Here is a 20,377-nt window from a genome sequence, read left to right as displayed (position 1 = left end):
TGCCAGAGGAAACTGGCATTTAACACTGTGCACAGCAGACATTAAGTCCAGCAGCTCCACACTCAAGCCAAGCATGCTATCCATGCATGTATCATTACCTCTGCCCATGGGCCTGCCAGGAGCAGCCTTCAGAGCTTTGGCACCCTGGTTTGGGAGGGGTCTCCCAGAAGCCTGAGAGTGGCACCTGAAGCTAGGGTAATTTTCCCTTCACGGCTGGTCTGTCACGGGTGCTTAGTTCAGAGCATGGCTTCCCTCTCCAAACATCTATGGATAAGCTTCTAGGAAAATTGCCTTCTGTCCCGCCATTTCAATAGGATAAAACAGGTTGCGTGTGACACCGCTCCTCACAGGGGTTGTCTTGTCTTGTGCTCTCTGTTTCAGCATTGGTTGGAGTTTACAAAGTCAGTGGTGAAGCAGCTGAGATGTAAGTATTCAAACGGAGCTAAGGCTTACCCTCAGGAGGATGGGAGGAACCCCCAAGGGTAGGAGTGGTCGGCATGTGTAACTTCCTACTGTTCTAGTGCACCCACAAAAGGGTTTTAAGTTATCTTATGTGTGTGGGTGTTGAGCCTACATGAATGTGTGTCTGCACACCATGTGTAGGCCTGGTGCCTCTGGAGGCTAGAAGAGTCCCTGGTCCATCAGGTCCCCTGGACTTAGAGTTGTAAATGGCCGCAAGCAACCATGTTGGTACTGAGAATTGAACCTGGGTCCTCAGCCTGCGATCCTGATGCTGAGCCTTCTGTGTAGCCTCACAAAGGGACTTTTTTTTTCCTCATGGTCCGGAGGCCTGTGCATGCCAGAAGGAGGGGATCCCAGTCATCTTGAGAGGGTCTCTCCTAACAGACACCTCTTCCTCTGCAGCCCAGCCTCCGTTCACCATGTGCTTCCGCGTGAAGTTTTACCCTGCCGACCCCGCCGCCCTGAAAGAGGAAATCACCAGGTGAGGCTCAACATGCAGTCCCCACGCCTCGGCTCTTGGGCGGGGTGGGAGCCTTGGATCTGGAAGTACCCAGTTCTCTTTGGAGGAGTGCTTTCTGGGTAGAATTGTTTCTGTGTGTTATTGCCCCCCACTTTCTTTGCTCCCTGCCTCTGGAGGTGGAACAGCAGGAACTTCGTGTTTTCTTTTGCATCTCTAATTGCCTGCTCTACAAGGGATCGGGAATAACTAATAGCTCCAAGGCAGTTTCTCTTCCCATGCCTACACTGTGGCCCTGTTGATGGGTTTTGGTGTTGCTGCTTGATTTCAAGTTTGGAAAGAGTCTCCAGTGGCCCAAAGGACTTGCGAAGTGCCAAGGTGTGTCATAAAGGGCAGGCTGGGAAACGCTGTGAAACTAAATCCAATCAGGTAGACCCTAGTGTGCTGTTTGAACAGGCACATGTATTAACTGCACTGCGCGAGAATAAGACCACTACCACGACCTGTGAGACAGGTTTGAAGCAGCACGCTTTATTAACTACTGGCCAGCTCCATACCTGGGATTCCCAGAGAATGGCTGCAAATTATGTTAGCCCAACCCATACTTCCTGCCTTCATGCAGTCAGGGGTAAGCATACATCCTGACATACCTCCTGCCTACGTACCTCCCACCTATGTGTGATCAAAGCATATCCTGCGCAGTTGGGGCAAGCAGTCGTGTTTATAGAAGTGAAAAAAACCTGATTTGTTATCTTCCATAACAGATAACAGGTTGCTGGTACAAAGGGACACTTACAGGCAAAACACCTATACACATAAAAACTTCTTAAATTAAAAAAAAAAAAAACTGAAACTTTGGGGTCAGTTGATCTGGTTTACGTAAGACTGTGTCTTGGATTGAGGTACTGGAGGAAGTTGGAGGGAGGTGGTTGTGGATAGATATGATCAATGAAGACCCCAGCCACAAAACCAAACAATTAGATATATAAATAAACTAAGCATTTATTATCACAGATTCTGAAGACCATAAATAAGTCCAGGCAGGGCTCAGTTTGGGCCTAGGTTTGTTTTGTTTTGTTGTTTCTGAGAGTGTCACTATGTAGCCTAAGCTGGTCTTGAACTCACAAGTCTCCAAACCTCCATTTCCCTAGCACTGAGACTACAGTCTTGTATCTCCATGCCCTGTAAAGGGTCTTACACTTCTGGGTACACTTCCAGCCCCCAGGGAGCCTTGCACTGAGCTAAGTCAGTGTGTTCCCTGTCATACTGATTACACGGTCCATGTCAATGCAGCCTTGGGATCCTGGCCAGGCCTTGCACTAAGTCAGCAGACTTCAAGGACAGTGGCAAGCGTGCCAGCATCTGTGCCATCTGCATGCGTCCCCACTCACGTCTCAGACAATCTCTTTTCACTCTTCCTCTCCAGCCTTCCTTCCCCAGAGTGCAATTTCCTGCACCGTCGGTAAGTCGGTAGTATGAACTGAGGGGTGCCTGGCCTAGTTTGCAGGTTTTTTTTCCCCTCTCTGGAACATTCTGTGAAGCCATGGAATTAGCTCCATGTTCCTCATTCATATCCATACTGATCTGAGAAGAGCAGGTACCTGCCCCAGCCTCACTCAGTACCCATAATGCTTTCCTGGCTCTGAGCCCCTCGTCACATCATCCTACCTTGCTGCCAAACTAATTTAGTTGTCAGTGTGTCGGGTCTGGTTTTTTTTTTTTTCCTGGCAATCTCACTCCTAAATTTCACTGCCATCTCAGCCACGCCTGTGGAACGAGGCTAAGGAAGGAAGGGATGAGCAGGGGGGTGAAACCTCCACCCCACCTTCTCCTCTGAGACCTCCCCACAGCACATACTGAGATTCCAAATCCTGGTTCATTTCATCTGTCTTTTTTTTTTTAAATAATGAATTTTCTTGTCGAAGCTGGTGATGGGGCCAAGACAATGAAAGTGTAGGCAGCAGGTGTTGCTTTCACCAGGGACCACAGGTGGGTGAACTCTGAGAGACCAAGTACCCAGAAGGAAGTGGAGTGTAAGCACGGCTGCACCTCACCAGGAAGCAGAGGGCCTGGCACACGGCAGGGGCTAAAGGGATTCCGTAGAATGAATATGTGCATCAGCGCATGGAGTCCCCAGACACTTATTCTTTCAATTAATATTATTTGAGCCTCCATTAGGCTAACATGGATTGCCAAACCTATCCGGAAGGGGACAGAAAATGAGTGTTTTGGGCTTTGGGAACCATATGGTCTCTGTCACAACTCCTCGGTTCCGTCAGTGCCTTTCGGAAGCAGCCGTAGATGATGCATGAATGAGTGATCGAGGCCGTGTTCCAGTAAAACCTGGTTCCATTAGAAAGTACACCAGCAGGCCCTACGTGCCAACCTCTGGCTAAGAAATCAGGAAGAACTGGATTTAAATCTCAGATTATTTTTAGTTACGAGGCAGGGTAAACAAGGAAGCCGTCAGTTTCCTCGTGTAGGAAAATGGGACAGAAATGGCAGTTACTGGTGGGGTCCTTGACACCTGTATGAGGCAGAGCGTGTGCAACAGCAGGGTGTGGGGCATGGTGTGTACTCAGGGATGAAGAGGAGCTAGCATTAAGATTTTGTTTCCCCGTTGCCGTCGGTCTCCCTTCCTTTATATGTGAACTGTGTTCTGTGCTCTAGCACCTGTTATGTAACTGGCCTTAAGAAGGACAGAAAGAGATAAGGAAAGCTTCATACACAAACCAAGCAAACCAAGCAAACCAGGCACAGGCCAGCGAGATGGCTCAGGGTAAACATGCTTGTTGAGCAACCCTGACGTGCTGAATTCCATCCCGCTGGCATCTGAAATCCCAGGCTCGGCACTCAGCATGATAGGTGGTTTGCCCAGACAGTACAGCATCTTCATAAGAAGAGGGCTGGTGAGATGGCTCAGTGGGTAAGAGCACCCGACTGCTCTTCCAGAGGTCCAGAGTTCAAATCCCAGCAACCACATGGTGGCTCACAACCATCCCTAACGAGATCTGGCGCCCTCTTCTGGAGTGTCTGAGGACAGCTACAGTGTACTTACATATAATAAATAAATAAAAATCTTTAAAAAAAAAAAAAACAGTAAGAAGAGAGGCCTGCCTCAAGGCCAGCCTTGGGGTTCAGCAGGGAAAGGCGCTTGCTGACAGGCTTGGGGGTCTGAGTTCAATCCCTGGCACCACATGGTGGAAGGAAAGAACCAACTGTCCTCCGACCCCAATGTGCACATAAATAGAAAATAAAATCTTTGTCTTAGAAATGAGTGTGTGCAGCAGACTGCTCTGTAATTCCTTCCTGCCCCTGGGTCTCACTCAACCACCATTCTTAGGGGCATGAAATAACCAGAGGCAGAAAGGAACCATACAGTTTCTCTTGGAAGTGCCACTGGGTTGATACCAATAGAACAGAGTACCCTATTCTAGCTCTTTAACATTAATAAAATCACCCACCTGTTTTCACTATAAACTCTTATGTATATCGAACGGAACCATAACTATTGTGCATTTGAGAGCTAAAAGCATGACATGATTTTGGAAGGTTTATAGCTGTACTCCTAGACTGTAGAAGATGCTCAACACAAAATGACAAGCATCATGTCTGTTTTATGAGTTATTAAGCACTTTTGTATAATCATATTAACTGCTAAATTGTCCTGTAATTGTTAGAACATGTATTTTTTTTTCCTATTTTAAGACTAAAAACCGTAAAGCTCTCCAGTAGCCTGGTATATAGAAAGGGTCCAGTCAGAAGCAGTTTTCTGATGTGTACTGCTGCTCTGACTACAAACAGAGCTCCTGGAGTGGATTAGAAAAAAAGTTTTTACTTTTCTTATTTTCAGTGTAACTGCATCCTCTGGCAGAATCAGAGTAAGTCAAGAATATTCTGGAAGTATAAATTTTGACTCCAAGGATGGATGGATGGATATATATATATATAATTTCTAAGAAGGAAGAAGTAGGCTAAGAGATGATGGAATACAGTACAGACTTAATCCATAAATAAGTAGTAATAAAATAAGAACACTGACAAATAGGCATGGAATAGAGAGCTTGCTTGGGCTTTTTCCTGCCCTGTAAGATAAAAGTTTATTAATACTTGTTTTTATTTTAGCTTACGAAAGGTTTGTGCATTTAATCAAATCACACAATACAAGGCATGTAGAAATAACTTTAATTAAAAAAAAAACTATGTAGAAGGTTATAATATCAGTCATGGCAAAGATTTGAAATTATTTGTTGGGACAACTTGTATTTTTTCTGGCTTTTGTTATCTTTTTCTTTTAAAATAAATGTACAGTAAAACTATAAAAAAGAAAAGAAATGAGTGTGTATTTGCTCACGGAAACCAGAAGCAGGCATTGAACTCTCTGGAGCTGGTGTAACAGTCAGTAATGAGCAGCCTTGTTAGAAACTGAACTCAGATTCTCTGAAAGAGCAGCAAGTATTCTTACCCACTGAGCCATCTCTCCAGCCCATATATATATACATTATATTATATATACATACACACATTTACACACATACATACATATATATATTTATTAGTATACATATATATTGGATAGAGAGAATATATATTAATGAACCTTATTTCCATAAACCTTTTTTTTTAAGATTTTCTCTGATTTCTTCCTTGAACCGCTGTGAATTGCCTCTGATGACAATCCGGTGCTTCTCTTCCTCTGATAGATAAATGAATGACTGCAGGGTAGAAAAAGCTCTGTGCCCAGACTGCGAGGCCTGAGCTGTGACTGATGAGTAACACTGGCCAAGTCATGTCACATTTCTGGATATGTCTCCTCAGCGATGAACTGAGGGCATTCTGCTCCGTAACTCTGGCTCTGAGGAGCAACAGAGCTTGGCTAGACTGGGCAGGCTGATTCCTCTCCTGGCAACACACAGTTGTCTTGATGGCAGAGCCTCACACACCAAGATAACCCCCATAGGCCTTGTGTGGGGGGAGTGCGCTGGAGTCTCATGGGTGTGGGCATAATGACGTTGTGGTCATGTGGGGTACAGTTCCAAGGGGACCTCATGAAGGTGTTGGTGGATGATTCTGTGAGCTCATCTCTTCCTTCGTTCTAATGACTGGTTTTCCTTAGGGCATAACTTGCCCTTTCTTCCTCCCCTCCATTCGCCCTGGCATTGCTTGAGAGTTTCTGTCACCTCACCCCTGAGACCCCTATGGCTGTCCTAAAAATACCAGAAGTCCCAAGAACTCCCGGTCGCACAGAGCTGTATATATTCCAGCTCACCGGAAAAATCTGCCACGGGCCTACCCATAGCACTGTAAAGCAGCAGTCTTCAGCGCGAGGAAGCCTGGACCCTTGCATGCCGTGAGGATCAGAAACTCTAGGGCAGCTTTCTCAAAGCACAGGCGCACCTCTGACGTGCTTCCCTAGTTCCTCAGTCGGTTACTCAGAGAATCACCATCCAGATTTGTGGGTTCTGTTTGAAACACCTCCATTAGTCCAGGATGTCCTGCCGTGGGATTTCAGTCGCAGATGAGCAGCAGGGAAAGAGTGATCTATGAATCTAAGTCCAGGAAGTGAGCAATGGCTGGGGGCAAAGGTCCAATCCATATCCTGCCAAAACCTGTGGAAGGTGGGAGTTGGAACGGATAGGCAGGGAAGTGCTCACTCGCTCGCCTCTCCCACACACCGTGTGGCATTTCACTGTGGGAAGCAGAGTGCAGACAGGCTGGGTTTGATGGATCCATCTTGAGTAATCACTCTGCATGACACCAGTTTTTCTTCTCGAACATTTGGGCCAAGTGGGTTTGGTAAAGGAAAGGAAGGGCCCTTATGGACTCCCAGGAAGAACTCCTCCCCTTTCATTTGGTTTGGGGAAGGGACCACATACTGGCAGGGTCACAGTGATACTTTGGTTACAGGGATACTTGTGTATTTCTTCGGATTCTGCCTCTTATGTACAAGTCACCTGAGGAGCTTGGTGAAAGGTGTAGGCTCCAAATAATGCCAGCATTGCTGGTGGGAGCTGTACTTCAAGTAGCAAGAGGGCCTTGGATGGCTGCTTGATCTTGACTGAGTTTCCATTCTCGGTGCCCAGAGCTCACTCTCTGCCTCCTTCAAAAGTTCTCTCTCTCTTTGGGCATTTTTACATGACTAACTGGACACATAATTCAGGCTGAATATAAAACAAAGGAAACCAATTATCCAATGAGGCCCGAACTTCTGCTGATGGAAGTCAGTGGAACTTAAGGGGTGCACCATGGTTCCATGAATCCTTGCCTCCCAGGAGTGCTAAGGTCATATGTGTCTAACGAAGTCCATCAACCATAGCTTAGGGTAACTGGCCATCTCAGAACTTGTATGGGTTGAGAGTCCAGGGGTGATTTAGCTGGTAGCTTCTGGTTCAGGATCAGTCATGAAGTGTCTGGGACTTTACTCATCTGAAGGCCTCCAGGTGACTGTTGGCAGAAAGCATCTGCTCTTCACCAAGGGCCTTTCTGTAGGACAGTGTAAGCATTCGCAAGAGAAAGAACAAAGCAGCTGTGTTGACTCCATGACGAGTCGATCACTTCCATTTTGTTCTGTTACTAACAGCAAGTCACTAAGGCCCTCACTTACTCAAGAGGTGAGAATTAAGCACTATTTCATGAAACAGGTGTGTGAAAGACCCGAGGTTTTATTTTTAATCTTCCACAGGGGTCTCCTGGCCACGAGGACCCACTCAAGGACTGTGCCTTGTAGCCTTGGGTCTGCTCTTGTTGGGAGACTTGTGAGGATGTGGTCATCGGGTCAGCACGCTCTTGGTAAAGATACTTCCAAACCATCCCAGTGGTTCAGGGGCCACCCAACTGTTTGAGAATCTACAGAGCAGTTACAGTCTCAGAGTGCAGTATGATGCAGTATTAAAGAGCCAGGGTCAGGAGTCCCGACGTCATGGATTTGGATCTGGCCTTTGCCATTTAGTTGTGTGTCTGTGAGAAAACCACTAAAGCCTCAGCTTAATCTGGACAAAGTAGAGGTTGTAATAGCGTCCTTTTCAAAGTGCTGGGTAAGAATTAAATGAGGGGCTGGAGAGATGGCTCAGTGGTTAAGAGAACCGACTGCTCTTCTAGAGGTCCTGAGTTCAATTCCCAGCAACCACATGGTGGCTCACAACCATCTGTAGTGTGATCTGACACCTTCTTCTGGTGTGTCTGCCCTTCCAGAGAGGAGCTGGGGTAGGGACAGGCTCCTCTTCCTGATACCCTGCCTCTACCTCACATGTACATTCCATGCTTAAGGAGATGTCAGCACAGCTCCTGCTTTTATGCTCTTACATGTGTACCACTCCTCACAGTTTTAATTAATTGCTTTATCTTAAAGTGTGTGTGTGTGTGTGTGTGTGTGTGTGTGTGTGTGTGTGTCTAGAGGAGGGCACCACGGTGTCAGATACTCCGGAACTAGAGTTATCAACAGGTTGAGAGCATCCCAACAGGGGTGCTGGGAACCAAGTGTCGTAAGCTGTAGATGTTCTTAACCGCCAAGCCATCTCAGCAGCCCCTCACTCACATCTCACTTTTATTTGCATTTGGAGAGATCTGATTGACCTCTGCCAATAATCTGCAAGGGGACATCTACTGAAAACCACACCTGATCTCTTCCTTCACCCACTATTCCACTCTAGAGGCCGAGACAGGCCCATTTCCCCATCTCTGACAGCACAGGTTTTTTCTGGTTGTAACAAACCACCAGGGGCTGGCTCCCTCCAGATCCCAGCACTGTGGAGGCAGTGTGGAATGGGGGCTTGGGGAATGCTTATTCCAGGAAGTGATATGTCTATGTTGAGCCATACAAGTAAGTTTTTGATCTGAACCTTAAACAATTAACAGTGTAGAGCAAAGTATCTGAGAGCCTGGGAAGAAATGGAAAATGTATTTGTTTTGTGGTATGAAAAAAAAAATTTAATGTAGGAAAAATTTCCTGACAAGGATTTTGATAGGCTTATACTACATATTTGTGTCTTTAAAGCAAGGAAAGCAATCCTTTCTAATTCGTTCTCTGTTGTCTCCGCAGGTACTTAGTCTTCCTGCAGATCAAAAGGGATCTCTACCACGGCCGTCTTCTCTGTAAAACATCGGATGCCGCCTTGTTAGCAGCCTATATCCTTCAAGGTAATGACTTTGGACAGAATAAATTTGCTTTTCATGCTAAGTCCTGATTACATTATTCCATTTACCACAGATGATGACTTCTTAGATCAAAACAGCTTCTAACTTGAAGCAGTGTTTGAGTTAAAGGATTTTGCCTGGGCCATCCAGAGCCAAAAGCCCAGTGCCCTGCCGCAGCCAAGGCCTCATGGCTAGCCCCCTGCGTCATCTGGACCTTTGCAGGCTTGGGCTGTACCCTGCATGCTAATGTTTCTGGGATGCTGAGGAGAAATCAGGAATCACCTGCCCCCACCCCCACCCCACCCCCACCCCCACCCCACAACTCACCGAAGTCTGAGGCATGATGGGATCTTGGTATCTATTTTGCAGAACTCTCCGCTGAGAGTGTTCAATGTTTCAAGTGTTCTCAAGTGAGAAGCTAAGAAAGAGCTGAGCCTCTAGCTGCTGGTTTCCAGACCAGCTGTGGTAATCTGTCAAGAAAGTGTGGGGCATCTGCCAGGCCCTTCTCTCACAAAACACTGAGAGCACTCAAGAGCCACCTCAGAATTTTCCTAGTCCTCCTGTCTAAAACTGTCATTAACCACAGAATTGTTTTGGACATAAGACCATGAAGTTTCCATTAAAAACATGAACCCCTGATTATGAGTCAGGGAACTCTCAGAAGCAACTAATGGAGAACCTGCCAAGAGCTTGCTGGCAGGAGAAATGTCAGACCTGTGCTAAGATGGGAAAACCCCTCAGGGGCGCTGACTCTGAGGGGGGCCATTCCAGTACCAGTCAAATGGGGAGTGTAGAAAGTGCTCGTACATCCTGAGGCACCCAGAGAGTCCCCTTTCTTTTTGAAAGGAAGCCTGGCCTGTTCTGGTTGCCATGTTAAACTTTTTTAACAAAGTCATTTCCTCGGGTCCACCCTGATAATTATATTGATTTTTTTTTTCAAAAAAGTATTTGGTGGCCAACATCAACATTTTCCCTTTGAAGCTTTTCAAATAAAATCAAAGTAAATGACCTCAAGGTTCAAGGTCACTCTTCCCTGAAGGAAAGCTATTTCTTTTGTTAAACAAGAGAAATATCCAAGGGATTTGGAATTTGGCTGTGTTTTTGGTTCTTGGTTTTTGTTTTGTTTTGTTTTTTGCTTTTGAATTATAACATCACAATGTTGTCCAGGCTGGATTTGAATTCCTGGGCTCAAGTGATTGATTCTCCTGCCTCAGACTTCCCAGTACTTGGGACTACAGACATCTACCACTGCCACACCTAGCCCTTGGATACCTTGGAAGGTACCATAATTGCAGAGGAAAGCACTGTGCCCAGCTGCTACATGTCCTGGACTGGTCCTGGGATGGCCCCCTCAGAACCAGAACCCCTCAGAGCTGGATCCCCCTCAGAACTGGAGCCCCTCAGAGCCAGAGCCCCTCAGAGCCAGAGCCCTCTCAGAGCTGAAGCCCCCTCAGAGCTGGAGCCTCCTCAGAGCTGGAGCCCCCCAGAGCCAGAGCCCTCTCAGAGCCAGAGCCCCATCAGAGTCAGAGCCCCCTCAGAGCCGGAGCCCCTCTTAGCACAGGTCTGACATTCCTCCAGCCAGCAAGCTCTTGGCAGGTTCCCCATTAGTTGCTTCTGAGAGTTCCCTGACTGTGCCTTGCCGTCCTCCCAGTATTCGGCCTGCCTCAGCTGAAGTGTACTTGGCTCTCCAAGAGAAGGAGAGGGACAGCCAGGAAGCTGCTGGAGGCTCCTCTTTCCTTTTCTGAGCTACCATTCGGGTGGGGCACCTTATGTGGAGAAAGCTGGTTTCTGAGTGGGTGAACAAGAGACGGTGTTCACATGAGCTCCCAGAGACCCCACTGCCGGAGACATGAACTTCCTGGGTGTTGCACTGGGCACAGCACTGGGAAATCAGCCTTAGAATGCAGTGCTGCCGTACTTGGTCCCTAGGTTATTTCCATAGCGGCAGGCCTGCCTGATGAGCCCGAGATGAACCCTATTCTGTGTGGACTGATGGTTAAATGCTGAGCTGGGATGGAGATTCAGTCAGCAACTTCTCTTGTGCCTACTAAACAATTCAGGATGGGATCTGGGTATCTAAGCTGGCTCCCAGGGGTTCCTGTCATCTTGCCCAAGCCCACTGTGTGCTGCTGCCATGCAGAGCATAGCTCCCAAGCCTTCCTGAATGGCCAAGGTGCACACTACAGGTCTTCACTCCTTTATTGCTGACTTACTTGTGGCCTCCGAGAACAGGGTCAGTTGTACTGTCTCTCTGCTTTGACTTAAATATCAGCCCAGAGTGTATAGCAGGAAAAGGAAGGCACGCGTCCCTCCCCATGCTCCTGCCTGCTTACCAGCCAAGGGCCAAGCTCAGGGTCTGCCTTGGCCTTTGAGCTGTGGGCTAATCTTGTTGTTTTCTCTTCCCTGCCTTTGAAAAGCCGAGATTGGAGATTATGACCCGGGAAAGCACCCTGAAGGCTACAGCTCCAAGTTCCAATTTTTCCCGAAACATTCAGAGAAACTGGAAAAGAAAATTGCTGAGATTCACAAGACCGAACTCAGGTATGTGACACTGCCTGTGGGGCCCTGGCCACTGAGCACACAGCTCTGGGCTATGTCCTCTGCTCTCAGAGAGTACCTGTTCACACAGAGTGGCACTCCCAGCAATGGTGATCCACTGTGAGCACAGCCTTCTTCTAGAGAGGCTAAACTCCTCACCAAGAGCAGTTTAGGCTACGGCTTAAATATGACACTCCAGGCTACAGCCAAACCATTTTGAATGTGCCTTGTCTTGTATCATCCTGGAAGCTAAGCATGGTCAGGCATGGCTGTTGCCTGGATGGGAGATGGTAAATCCCTGACTTACGGCTAGGGCTTTGGCTTAGAGACTGTAGCTTCAGCACTCCCTGAGACTCCTGCACCAGAGATGCAATGACTGTTCCTCAGCCTGGCTTTGCCTACCCATATTATGCAGAACCATAAACAACATTAATGCAGCCTTTCATCCACGTGAAATAGGCTTTCTGTAGAGAGCGATTTTAAAGATCAACGATAGAGTGTCTGAACTCTACATCATGCATGACGAGAGAGCACAGGTTTCCCAGACAGATAAACTACTTGAAGCAAAGGTACGCACACTGGAATGCCATCAACTAACAAGAAGCTGGGTCACCATTTTAATATATTACAATTTCATTTTCCTTTTAGGACTTTGGACCTACTACAACAATTAACAATAATCCAAAAAATGTATTAACCAACATATAAAAGATAGATTAAATTTAAACTACACTTAAGAATTTTGTTTATTTTTCTTTTTCTTTATTATTTTCTTAAATAAAGAATTAATGACACTTTAAAAAGAAGCAAAGTAGCCGGGCGTGGTGGCGCACGCCTTTAATCCCAGCACTCGGGAGGCAGAGGCAGGTGGATTTCTGAGTTCGAGGCCAGCCTGGTCTACAAAGTGAGTTCCAGGACAGCCAGGGCTGTACAGAGAAACCCTGTCTCAAAAAAAAGAAGAAGAAGAAGAAGAAGAAGAAAGTCACAAATTGTAGTCACAACCTGAATCTCTCACAGAAGAGTGATCTGGGAGGAAGTAAACCAATTCTATGTGTCTATGGGAGAATTGGAAATAGGGCAGTGGATAAGAATGGGAATATATGTATTGCAAATTCTTAACCTGTAATAGGGTTCATGAATTTCCTGTTCTGAGAAAGGCCTGTGCTGGGGCAGGGCAGGGTGCTTCTTTCTCATAATACCTAACCTAAACCAGAGCTGACCATACCATGACTTTTTCTTGTGCCCCTCAAAGGTTTTTATGAACAAACATAATCCGAAGCCTCCTTAGCATTTGCAGACTGTCAATGTCTGGTTGTGACCAGACCGGCTCAGTACAGAGCCCAGCAGTCCATGCTGTCACTGTTAGGGAAATAGTGACCCCTTCTGGTAAACCTCGGGATGACACAGACCTGCTTGTGGGCTCCCATCAGGGATGCATGCTGGCTGCCCAGAGAGGATTTAGGGGAGTGGGGGCCATTTCTGCAGAAAGTTCATTGCAGGGGATTCCTCAAGAAACGATGCCTACTGTGAAGACCCTGGAGAGCGGAGCCAACTCCAGAGGTTAACTGATTCCAAGGGGTGGATTCCTTCAACATGGAGTGAAGATGTGCGTAGAAGACAGGTGCCAAGCCATGCACCTGCCAAACACCTCACTGCACCCCAGGCCTGTTGGGAGATGTAGGGGGCTGCCTTCACCCTGATACCTGAAGACACTGGTTTTGCCTTGTTCTCATCCTGTGAAAATGCCCAAGTTTTCTTCCTTTCTGTGACTTTGGCAGCTCCCATGGGCATAGGCTGTGTACTTGTTTCTTGATCTACTTTCCAGAAGTGGCACAGAGGCTGCCACGTCACAGCACCAAGGGACAGCTGCCTCTTCAAGGGAACACCTGAGGGAGCCTGGCCTGCTTCTCGCTTGGGTGGGCTCGCTTCCTGCTGTGCCATATGACTTTAGGCAAATGATATATTTAGTAATGAACAATTTCTGTTCCTGTCTGCCAGCCATCAGAGCTAATGACTTCACAAGCTGCCCTCTCCACTCAGTCTGCTTTTCCAGGACTCTGCATGCAGATGAGCCCAGAGCCACTGCCACCACTGACTATGTGGTGGCTTCATCTACATGTTCCAGGAAGCAGACAGGAGGAGAGCCATGCCAAGGCCTCTTCAGACAGCGAGGGCCGGCTTGTTTCCACTAATAGCATCACCCTGTGCATTGAGAGCCATAGGGTACAGAAGTGTGGCAGCATCTCCTACCTCTTCTCCCGAGAGTCCCACATTCCTGGGCCCTTCTGACCAATAGATAGAGTTGAGTGGTACCCACAGAGTATACTGAACCCTTTGTATGCTGACCCATGTCACATCACAGATAGGAAAGCTGTGTGCAGTAGCCAACCTACAGACATGTTGTCCCTGCCTCTGCAGAACTGCAGATTATGAAATACCACAAAATCATTATCTCTGAAATCTCATCAGCTGAGTGCGGTGACAAATTCCTTTAATTGCAGCACTTAGGAGGGAGAGGCAGGGAGATCTGTGAGTTCAAGACCAGCCTATCCAAAGTGAGTTCCAGGCCAGCCAAGGACATTGTGAGACCCTGTCTCAAAAAAACATTTTTCCCATAACATCTGGCCAATGAAATGATGCAGTATGTCAATCCACTCGATGCCAAGCATAACATCCTGAGTTCTATCCCCAAGCCCCAAGTTATCCCTCGCTCTCTCTCTCTCTCACATACACACACACAAGATAAGACACAGCTCACCACAGCTAGCCTTGCCCACCCTGCGTTTTCTTTTAGGGTTTTGGTGATGATGTTTGCTTGTTTATTTGTTTTGATTTCATTTTTTTAAAGCAGCATCTCATGTAGTTCAGGCTACCCTTAAACTCCTGACTTCCCCGCCTTCTCTACCTCCCAACTGCTGAGATTACAGATCCCACACACTAGCATGGCTACCTCAGTCTGCATTTCAGCAGACTGTAATCTCAGAGCAGTCCCTCCTGCCCCTTGCTCTTCACACTGAGCCCGTCCCACTCATTATGTAGCCTGTTTCACTTTGAGTTTTGTTTTTTAACTTTTAATTTTCATTTGTGCATGTGGGTATTTTGACTGCGTGGGTGTCTGTTTACGGTGTGTGCTCAGAACACTCTGAGGCCAGAAGAAGGCTCAATCTAAACCAGTTTTGTAATACACAGGACCTATTTAGGAAGCCTAAATATCCCTGGGACTGGTGTCATTGGAGGCTGTGAGCTGCCATGCAGGTGCTGGGGATCAAACCCAGGTCCTGCAGAATAGCAACCAGTGCTCCTGGCTACCGCTGTCCCTCCAGCCCGTACTCTGAACTTTAACCTTAGACTTTGTTGTGCTAGGAAGCGTTTGTGACCCTCAAAAGACCACCAAGGAGCCCTTCCCAATATAACAGCATCAGGGTCTTTTTATTATAAGCTCAGGCTTGGGCTCTCCTCCAATGCAACCCTGACACAGCAGGATGGGTAGGGAAGGCAGGGCAGCCTCAAACCTTCAGCAGGCCAAGCTTTCATAGGGAATGGGCATAAGTGAGGTGTTCAGCCTGGCAAGCATCTAACTGAATGTTGCAAGCCGACAGGTGGGGGCTCTGAAGCAAGACCACAAACCATCGCAAATGGCCTGAGAGTACATCTGAAACAATCAGACTAATCTTTGATTAACTGTTGCTAGGAGTCAGCTAGGGAGTAACTCTGGCCAAGGACAAGCCGTGGGGTCCTTCCTGGTATGTGGGTTTAGCTTAGGTTCTACTGCAGATCAAATTCTCAGGTTTTTTTTTTCCCCTCTTAAGACAGAGGCCCAAGATGGAGTAGGTTTGGCCTCCCAACTTGAGTCTCTAAAGTTAGTTCTACAACCAAGCTGAACATTCTATGGCTAAAATGGGCGTGTGTGGCCTACTCTAATCAAGTCTTTTTTTTTTTCTTTTTTTTTCTTTTTAAATGCCTCATCCCAGTGGGATTGGCAAAGCTTCCTCCCACAAAAGGTGAGACTCAGAGAGATGGCAAAGCCTTCCTCAGGGTCAAGTGAAACTGTTGACAGTGTGTGTAGAAAATGTCCACAGTAGCTTTCTTCCCCCAGGATGTTTACAGCCTGAAGATGGCTCTTCTACAGAGACTGCTCCTAACTAACCTTGCCTCCACCATTCAGCTGGATATAAAACCCACATCCCCGTTCAGCTGGATATAATAAACAGGCTGAGCTTCCAAGGTGCTACAGCTGCTCCACCAGAGAGCCACAGTCCACCCAGCCAATCACTTCTTAACAGGGAGTTCACCCCTGGGGAGCCTCTGGGACCAGAGCCCTGAGACCATCTCCTTTTCATTCCAGTGGTCAAACACCAGCAACATCAGAGCTGAATTTCTTAAGAAAGGCCCAGACGTTAGAGACCTACGGAGTGGACCCTCACCCATGTAAGGTAAGACTCCCCCTCTGTGGTCTTCACTGACTGTGTCTCCTGTATGGAAGCACAGAGAGTACCCATAGGCCTTCAGTGGACAGGAGCACCTCTGCCTGCATCGGTGCCATGTTGAAACCCCCTCTGGATACAACGCTGCCACATCACTGTCAGAGGCTCCCAGGCAAAGACAATCTAAATAACAAATCCAAACTCAGTACCCAGCTTTGGCAGCTGTGGGTAATTTGGTGGAAATCAATCGAAAGGACGTGTGGAGAGCTCCCCCACAGGGGACAATCAGCAACTGTCCACCCTTCACTGACCCATAATCTTGTTTCTTTCCAAGAGTGGGTTTTATTCCTGATAGTGGCACAAGTCTCCACATGGGACTGCAATGGAGTCACGCTTGATTCCATTACGCACCTATGAGAGAGTAAAGCAGGACCCAACCAGGAACAGTGCACCCAGGAAAACCTCTGTAATTAGTCACGTGTTCCTGGCATTTCAGAGATGAATTTGGTAAGCCCACCCCTGAGAGCAACGAGATCCACAGCCTTCCCTGGCTCTGGCCACTTCCTCCCACTACAGCTCACATCCCTGTTGCTCTCCATGCTGATCACTGCCTCTGTCTTAGCTGGTTTATGTATCCTTTTCATCCGGGAAAGGCTGCAGTACCAGCAGCTCTAAGACTGAAAGCAGAACAAGATCAGGGTCTTCTTCCTCACAGCTGAAGGATGAGAGCTGACAAACGAACAGATGGGGTCTTTCCTAGGGCCACTGTAACAATGTTGCAAACTGGGTGGCTTAACCAGTGCAGACTTAGTGCCTCTGTGCAAGAGGTTGTAAGTGTGGCTCCATAGTGCTGGTGGAGTTGGTTCCTTGATGACCGTCATCCTCCCTCATCTTGTCTCCCCGCCACTGTGTCAGTGTCTAAATCTCCACCCTTCTAGAAGGACACCAGTTAGACTGGGGCTCTATCTCACAGCCTCAGCTTAATTTTAATCTCTAAAGACCCTATCTCAAAAAAAAAAAAAAGTCACATTCCCAGTCCTTGGAGCTAGAACACCTGAATTTGGAGGGAGGGGATACAATCTAACATATAAGAAACAAAATGAAAACCAAGGGGCACAAAGACAAAGCCCTCGGGAGGTGATTTCATTTTGCCTTTGAAGGAATAAAAATCTGGAGAACATTCTGGGATGCAAACTTCCTCCCCTGACCTAATCCCCCTGTCCACTGGGCAGCTCACTGGCCTATGTTCTCAGGGCCGGCAGTCATTGGCACTTTTATTTACACATGTCTTTATAGATGATATAAGACTTTATATCATCATGATACAAGAATTATCAAAGCTTCCTAATATCTCCTGTATATCACAAAACTGGTTTAGATTGGTTAGGATGGTACACACTGGTAGGATATGCTGAAGAAGATGCAGAGGCAGGAGGTTTGCGATCAATAGTTTGAGACTATCCTGGGCTACACATTTAGCCAAGCCATTAATCCCAACACTCAGGAGGAAGAAGCAGAGGGGTCTCTGTGAGTTCAAGGCCAGCCTGGAGTCAGAGCTATACAATGAGAGGCTGTCAAAAAAAAAAAAAATCCTCTAGCTTCTCTGCAAATTGCTTAGACACTCTCAGCAAGCAGCAGGGAACCTCATAGAAGAGAAGTGTTGGGGGGATCTTGTCTAAGCTCTAGTCCTGACCAACTATTGGGGCCTTGCTGGATTATGAACACACACACACCCTGCCCGCCCTTCTCACCTGTGAGTAAGAAAGCAATAAGTGTGACAGAACTTGTTCCCTGAACTGGGAAGTCACATCTTGCAGAAATGCAACCTTCCCTGTTACACAGAAAAGCTGTCCTAAAGACAGGTATGGTCATTGGAAGGTACCAGATCATCTCAGTGTTAGAGTCCAGTCCCCATGAGGCCTCGTGTAAGAGGAGTAAGATTCACACCACACAGAGGTGAGTAGGCCGTGCCCCAGAGCATGACAGCTGACCTTGGGTAGGTACAGTTTTTGCTATTGCTTATGGAAGCCATGGGTACTTGCAGCCAGCCTGGAGTCCAACCTAAATCCATGTGTACTTCTGAACTGAGGACTCCTGGCTCAGCTTTGACTTTGACAAGTTTGTCCATCATGGGCACCCAGAGGTTGAAGATGCTGGAAAAGGAACCAGGCTCTCTTCTCTGTGTGTGGCCCAGTCCCATGTACTGCCACGGCTTTTCAACTCCTCAAAAGGAGGAGAGGAGGATGCACATGGGCCAACTCCCATTCAGAGCTAGTGGTCCTTTCCCGTTCATTTTACTGACTCTTCAGCCAGACCCCGGTGGGCAGTCTTCTCCGTTTTATAGAAAGTTGATGTACTAGAAAGCCATAGTTCACAAGGCCCTGAGAGCAGAGGAAAACTTTGAACTCAGATCATTTCCACTGTTGTGTAGCTGTGTAGGAGAGAAGCCTGAGAGACTTACTGTGGGGGAAGGGAGAGACTTTTATCCCACATTCCCAGACCTGGGCCTTCCACTCAACTGGGCTATGCCAGGGGCCCACTGCAGATCTATACATGACCCTCAGGTCCTTTTATTAGGCCCTGGCCATGTTTCCCCAGTCCTCCAAGGCAGGGAGCAATTCAGAAGTCCTCACTCTTATCATTAAGTAGCCTCACTTCGGTGATGTGCTACAAGGCACCCCCTTAATGTTGCTACAAGGAGAGCTGAAATAAGCTGGCACAGCCAGTGTAATAAATACTGATGATTTCTATTAACAGGGAGGCAATTACTGGGCCCAGGGAATCTGGGGCATGCAGCCCCAGGGAGGACAGAAGAGGGATCGTTTTGATAATTAAATGAGAGCAGACTGCTTCGGCTGGGCTCTGTTCTCCTGGACTGATTAAGAAGCTAACGTTGATCCTGTGCATGCTGATGGTTGCTTTCTGCCAACGTGTCCTTGTCTGGTCCTAGGACCAAAGGGAGACTGCCTGTGGGTGTCTGGATCATACAGCCTGGCAGGCCCCCCACCTCCAGCCATTCCCTGAGTCTTACCTCCTACTGTGTCACCACCTCCACCCCCTTCCTTCTACTCGCTCCAAGTCCATGACCATCCAGATCTTCCTGCTGGAAGATCTGCTTCCGCACCTGCTTCCTCACTACAAAACCTTAGCTGTCAATATCAGAGAAAAGAAGATGAAATGTTGGGGTTTTGTCTGAAGTTAGAGTCTCAGTAGCTGTGCTCCTATTGACAGTATACATGGTCGCCCACTGTGCAGAACTTCTGAGGTAACAGCCCTACCTAAAATGTGGAGACGCTAAGGGACTTGGCTACAGTCTCGCAGTGCAGCCAGACCTGAACCTAATAAGCCTGTGGCCTTTCTGCCCGATTGCTGATGCGCTAACAGGGACAGAGACAGCAGAGGCCCTCCCAGCCACCTGGCTCCCACAATGCTTCCTCCGTTACAAAATCTCCACTCTCTTTCTCCAGGCCTGACCTTCCCCAATCCCTCTAGCCCAGCAGTTTTCAGCTTGTGGGTCGCAGTCCCTTTAGGGTGACCCTTTCACAGAGGTCTCCCAAGACCGTGGGAAAACACAGATATCTGTGCCAGGGTGGCAAGCTCTAAAGATGAGTAATTTACATTACGATTCATAACAGTAGCAAAATTACAGTTGTGAAGTAGCAACAAAATGACTTTATGGTTGGGGTTCACCATACATGAGGAACTGTATTAAAAGGTCACAGCAACAGGAAGGTTGAGAACCACTGCCCTAGCTGTGCTGCTCCTCCTTCTAGACCCTTTCCTGTGCCTCCCTTATCCCTGTAAGTACATAGCCCAGTGTCCCCGCTGACCCACATCACTGTCTTACACCATATCTGCTAAATCTTCCTATAGCCTGTTCTACACGAGCACAGACACAGCGAGGTCATGCCGCTTGCATCTCTTGTCTGTGGGTCCACCCTGTTCAGGGACAGAAAACTTTCCAGTGCCCACCCTCTGTCTTAGAATGGCTGCCATGTTTATGCCAATTCAGCCAAGTTAGGCCTGCCACCTCCTGGCAGGCAGGAACCATGTTTGTGTGCCATGCCTTGTACTCGTATATTGTTGATCACCTCCAAGTACTGGTGACAAGCGGGAGGAAGCCAGCCACATGACTCAAAAGAAACCAGGCTCATGTCTTCTTTTAAAAGCCCTTCGCTAAGCCCTTGGGTTAGATGACGCTGTGCTTTATGGCCAAGCGTCTGGCTCTCCACAGCCCAGAGGAATGATGGTGAGGGGACTGGTCTGAAAGGCTTGGAAAGCACACAGATGCTCACACTTGCAATGCTGACTCCGTGAGGCAGCTTTAAGGCAATTGCTTTTTCCCTTGAGGTAAGGCTCACTG

At 47.6% G+C, this 20,377-nt stretch overlaps 1 protein-coding gene across 4 annotated transcripts in view; it reads left to right on the top strand.

The window, feature by feature from the left end:
* Frmd5 (FERM domain containing 5) overlaps positions 1 to 20,377 on the top strand; it is a 258,036-nt gene that overhangs the window by 218,829 nt on the left and 18,830 nt on the right. For all 4 annotated transcript variants that reach the window (XM_021155309.2, XM_029473837.1, XM_021155314.2 and 1 more), the window contains exons 3-7: positions 382 to 424; positions 865 to 943; positions 8,958 to 9,055; positions 11,470 to 11,593; positions 15,936 to 16,023. In XM_021155309.2, the coding sequence (XP_021010968.1) occupies positions 382 to 424; positions 865 to 943; positions 8,958 to 9,055; positions 11,470 to 11,593; positions 15,936 to 16,023 (432 nt within the window). The remainder of the gene's footprint in view (positions 1 to 381; positions 425 to 864; positions 944 to 8,957; positions 9,056 to 11,469; positions 11,594 to 15,935; positions 16,024 to 20,377) is intronic.

The sequence above is a fragment of the Mus caroli genome, chromosome 2 (assembly GCF_900094665.2).
Source record: "Mus caroli chromosome 2, CAROLI_EIJ_v1.1, whole genome shotgun sequence".
Classification (NCBI taxonomy): Eukaryota; Metazoa; Chordata; class Mammalia; order Rodentia; family Muridae; genus Mus; species Mus caroli.
The sequence above is the reverse complement of the archived record's forward strand: the minus strand, read 5'-3'. Positions and strand labels throughout refer to the sequence as shown.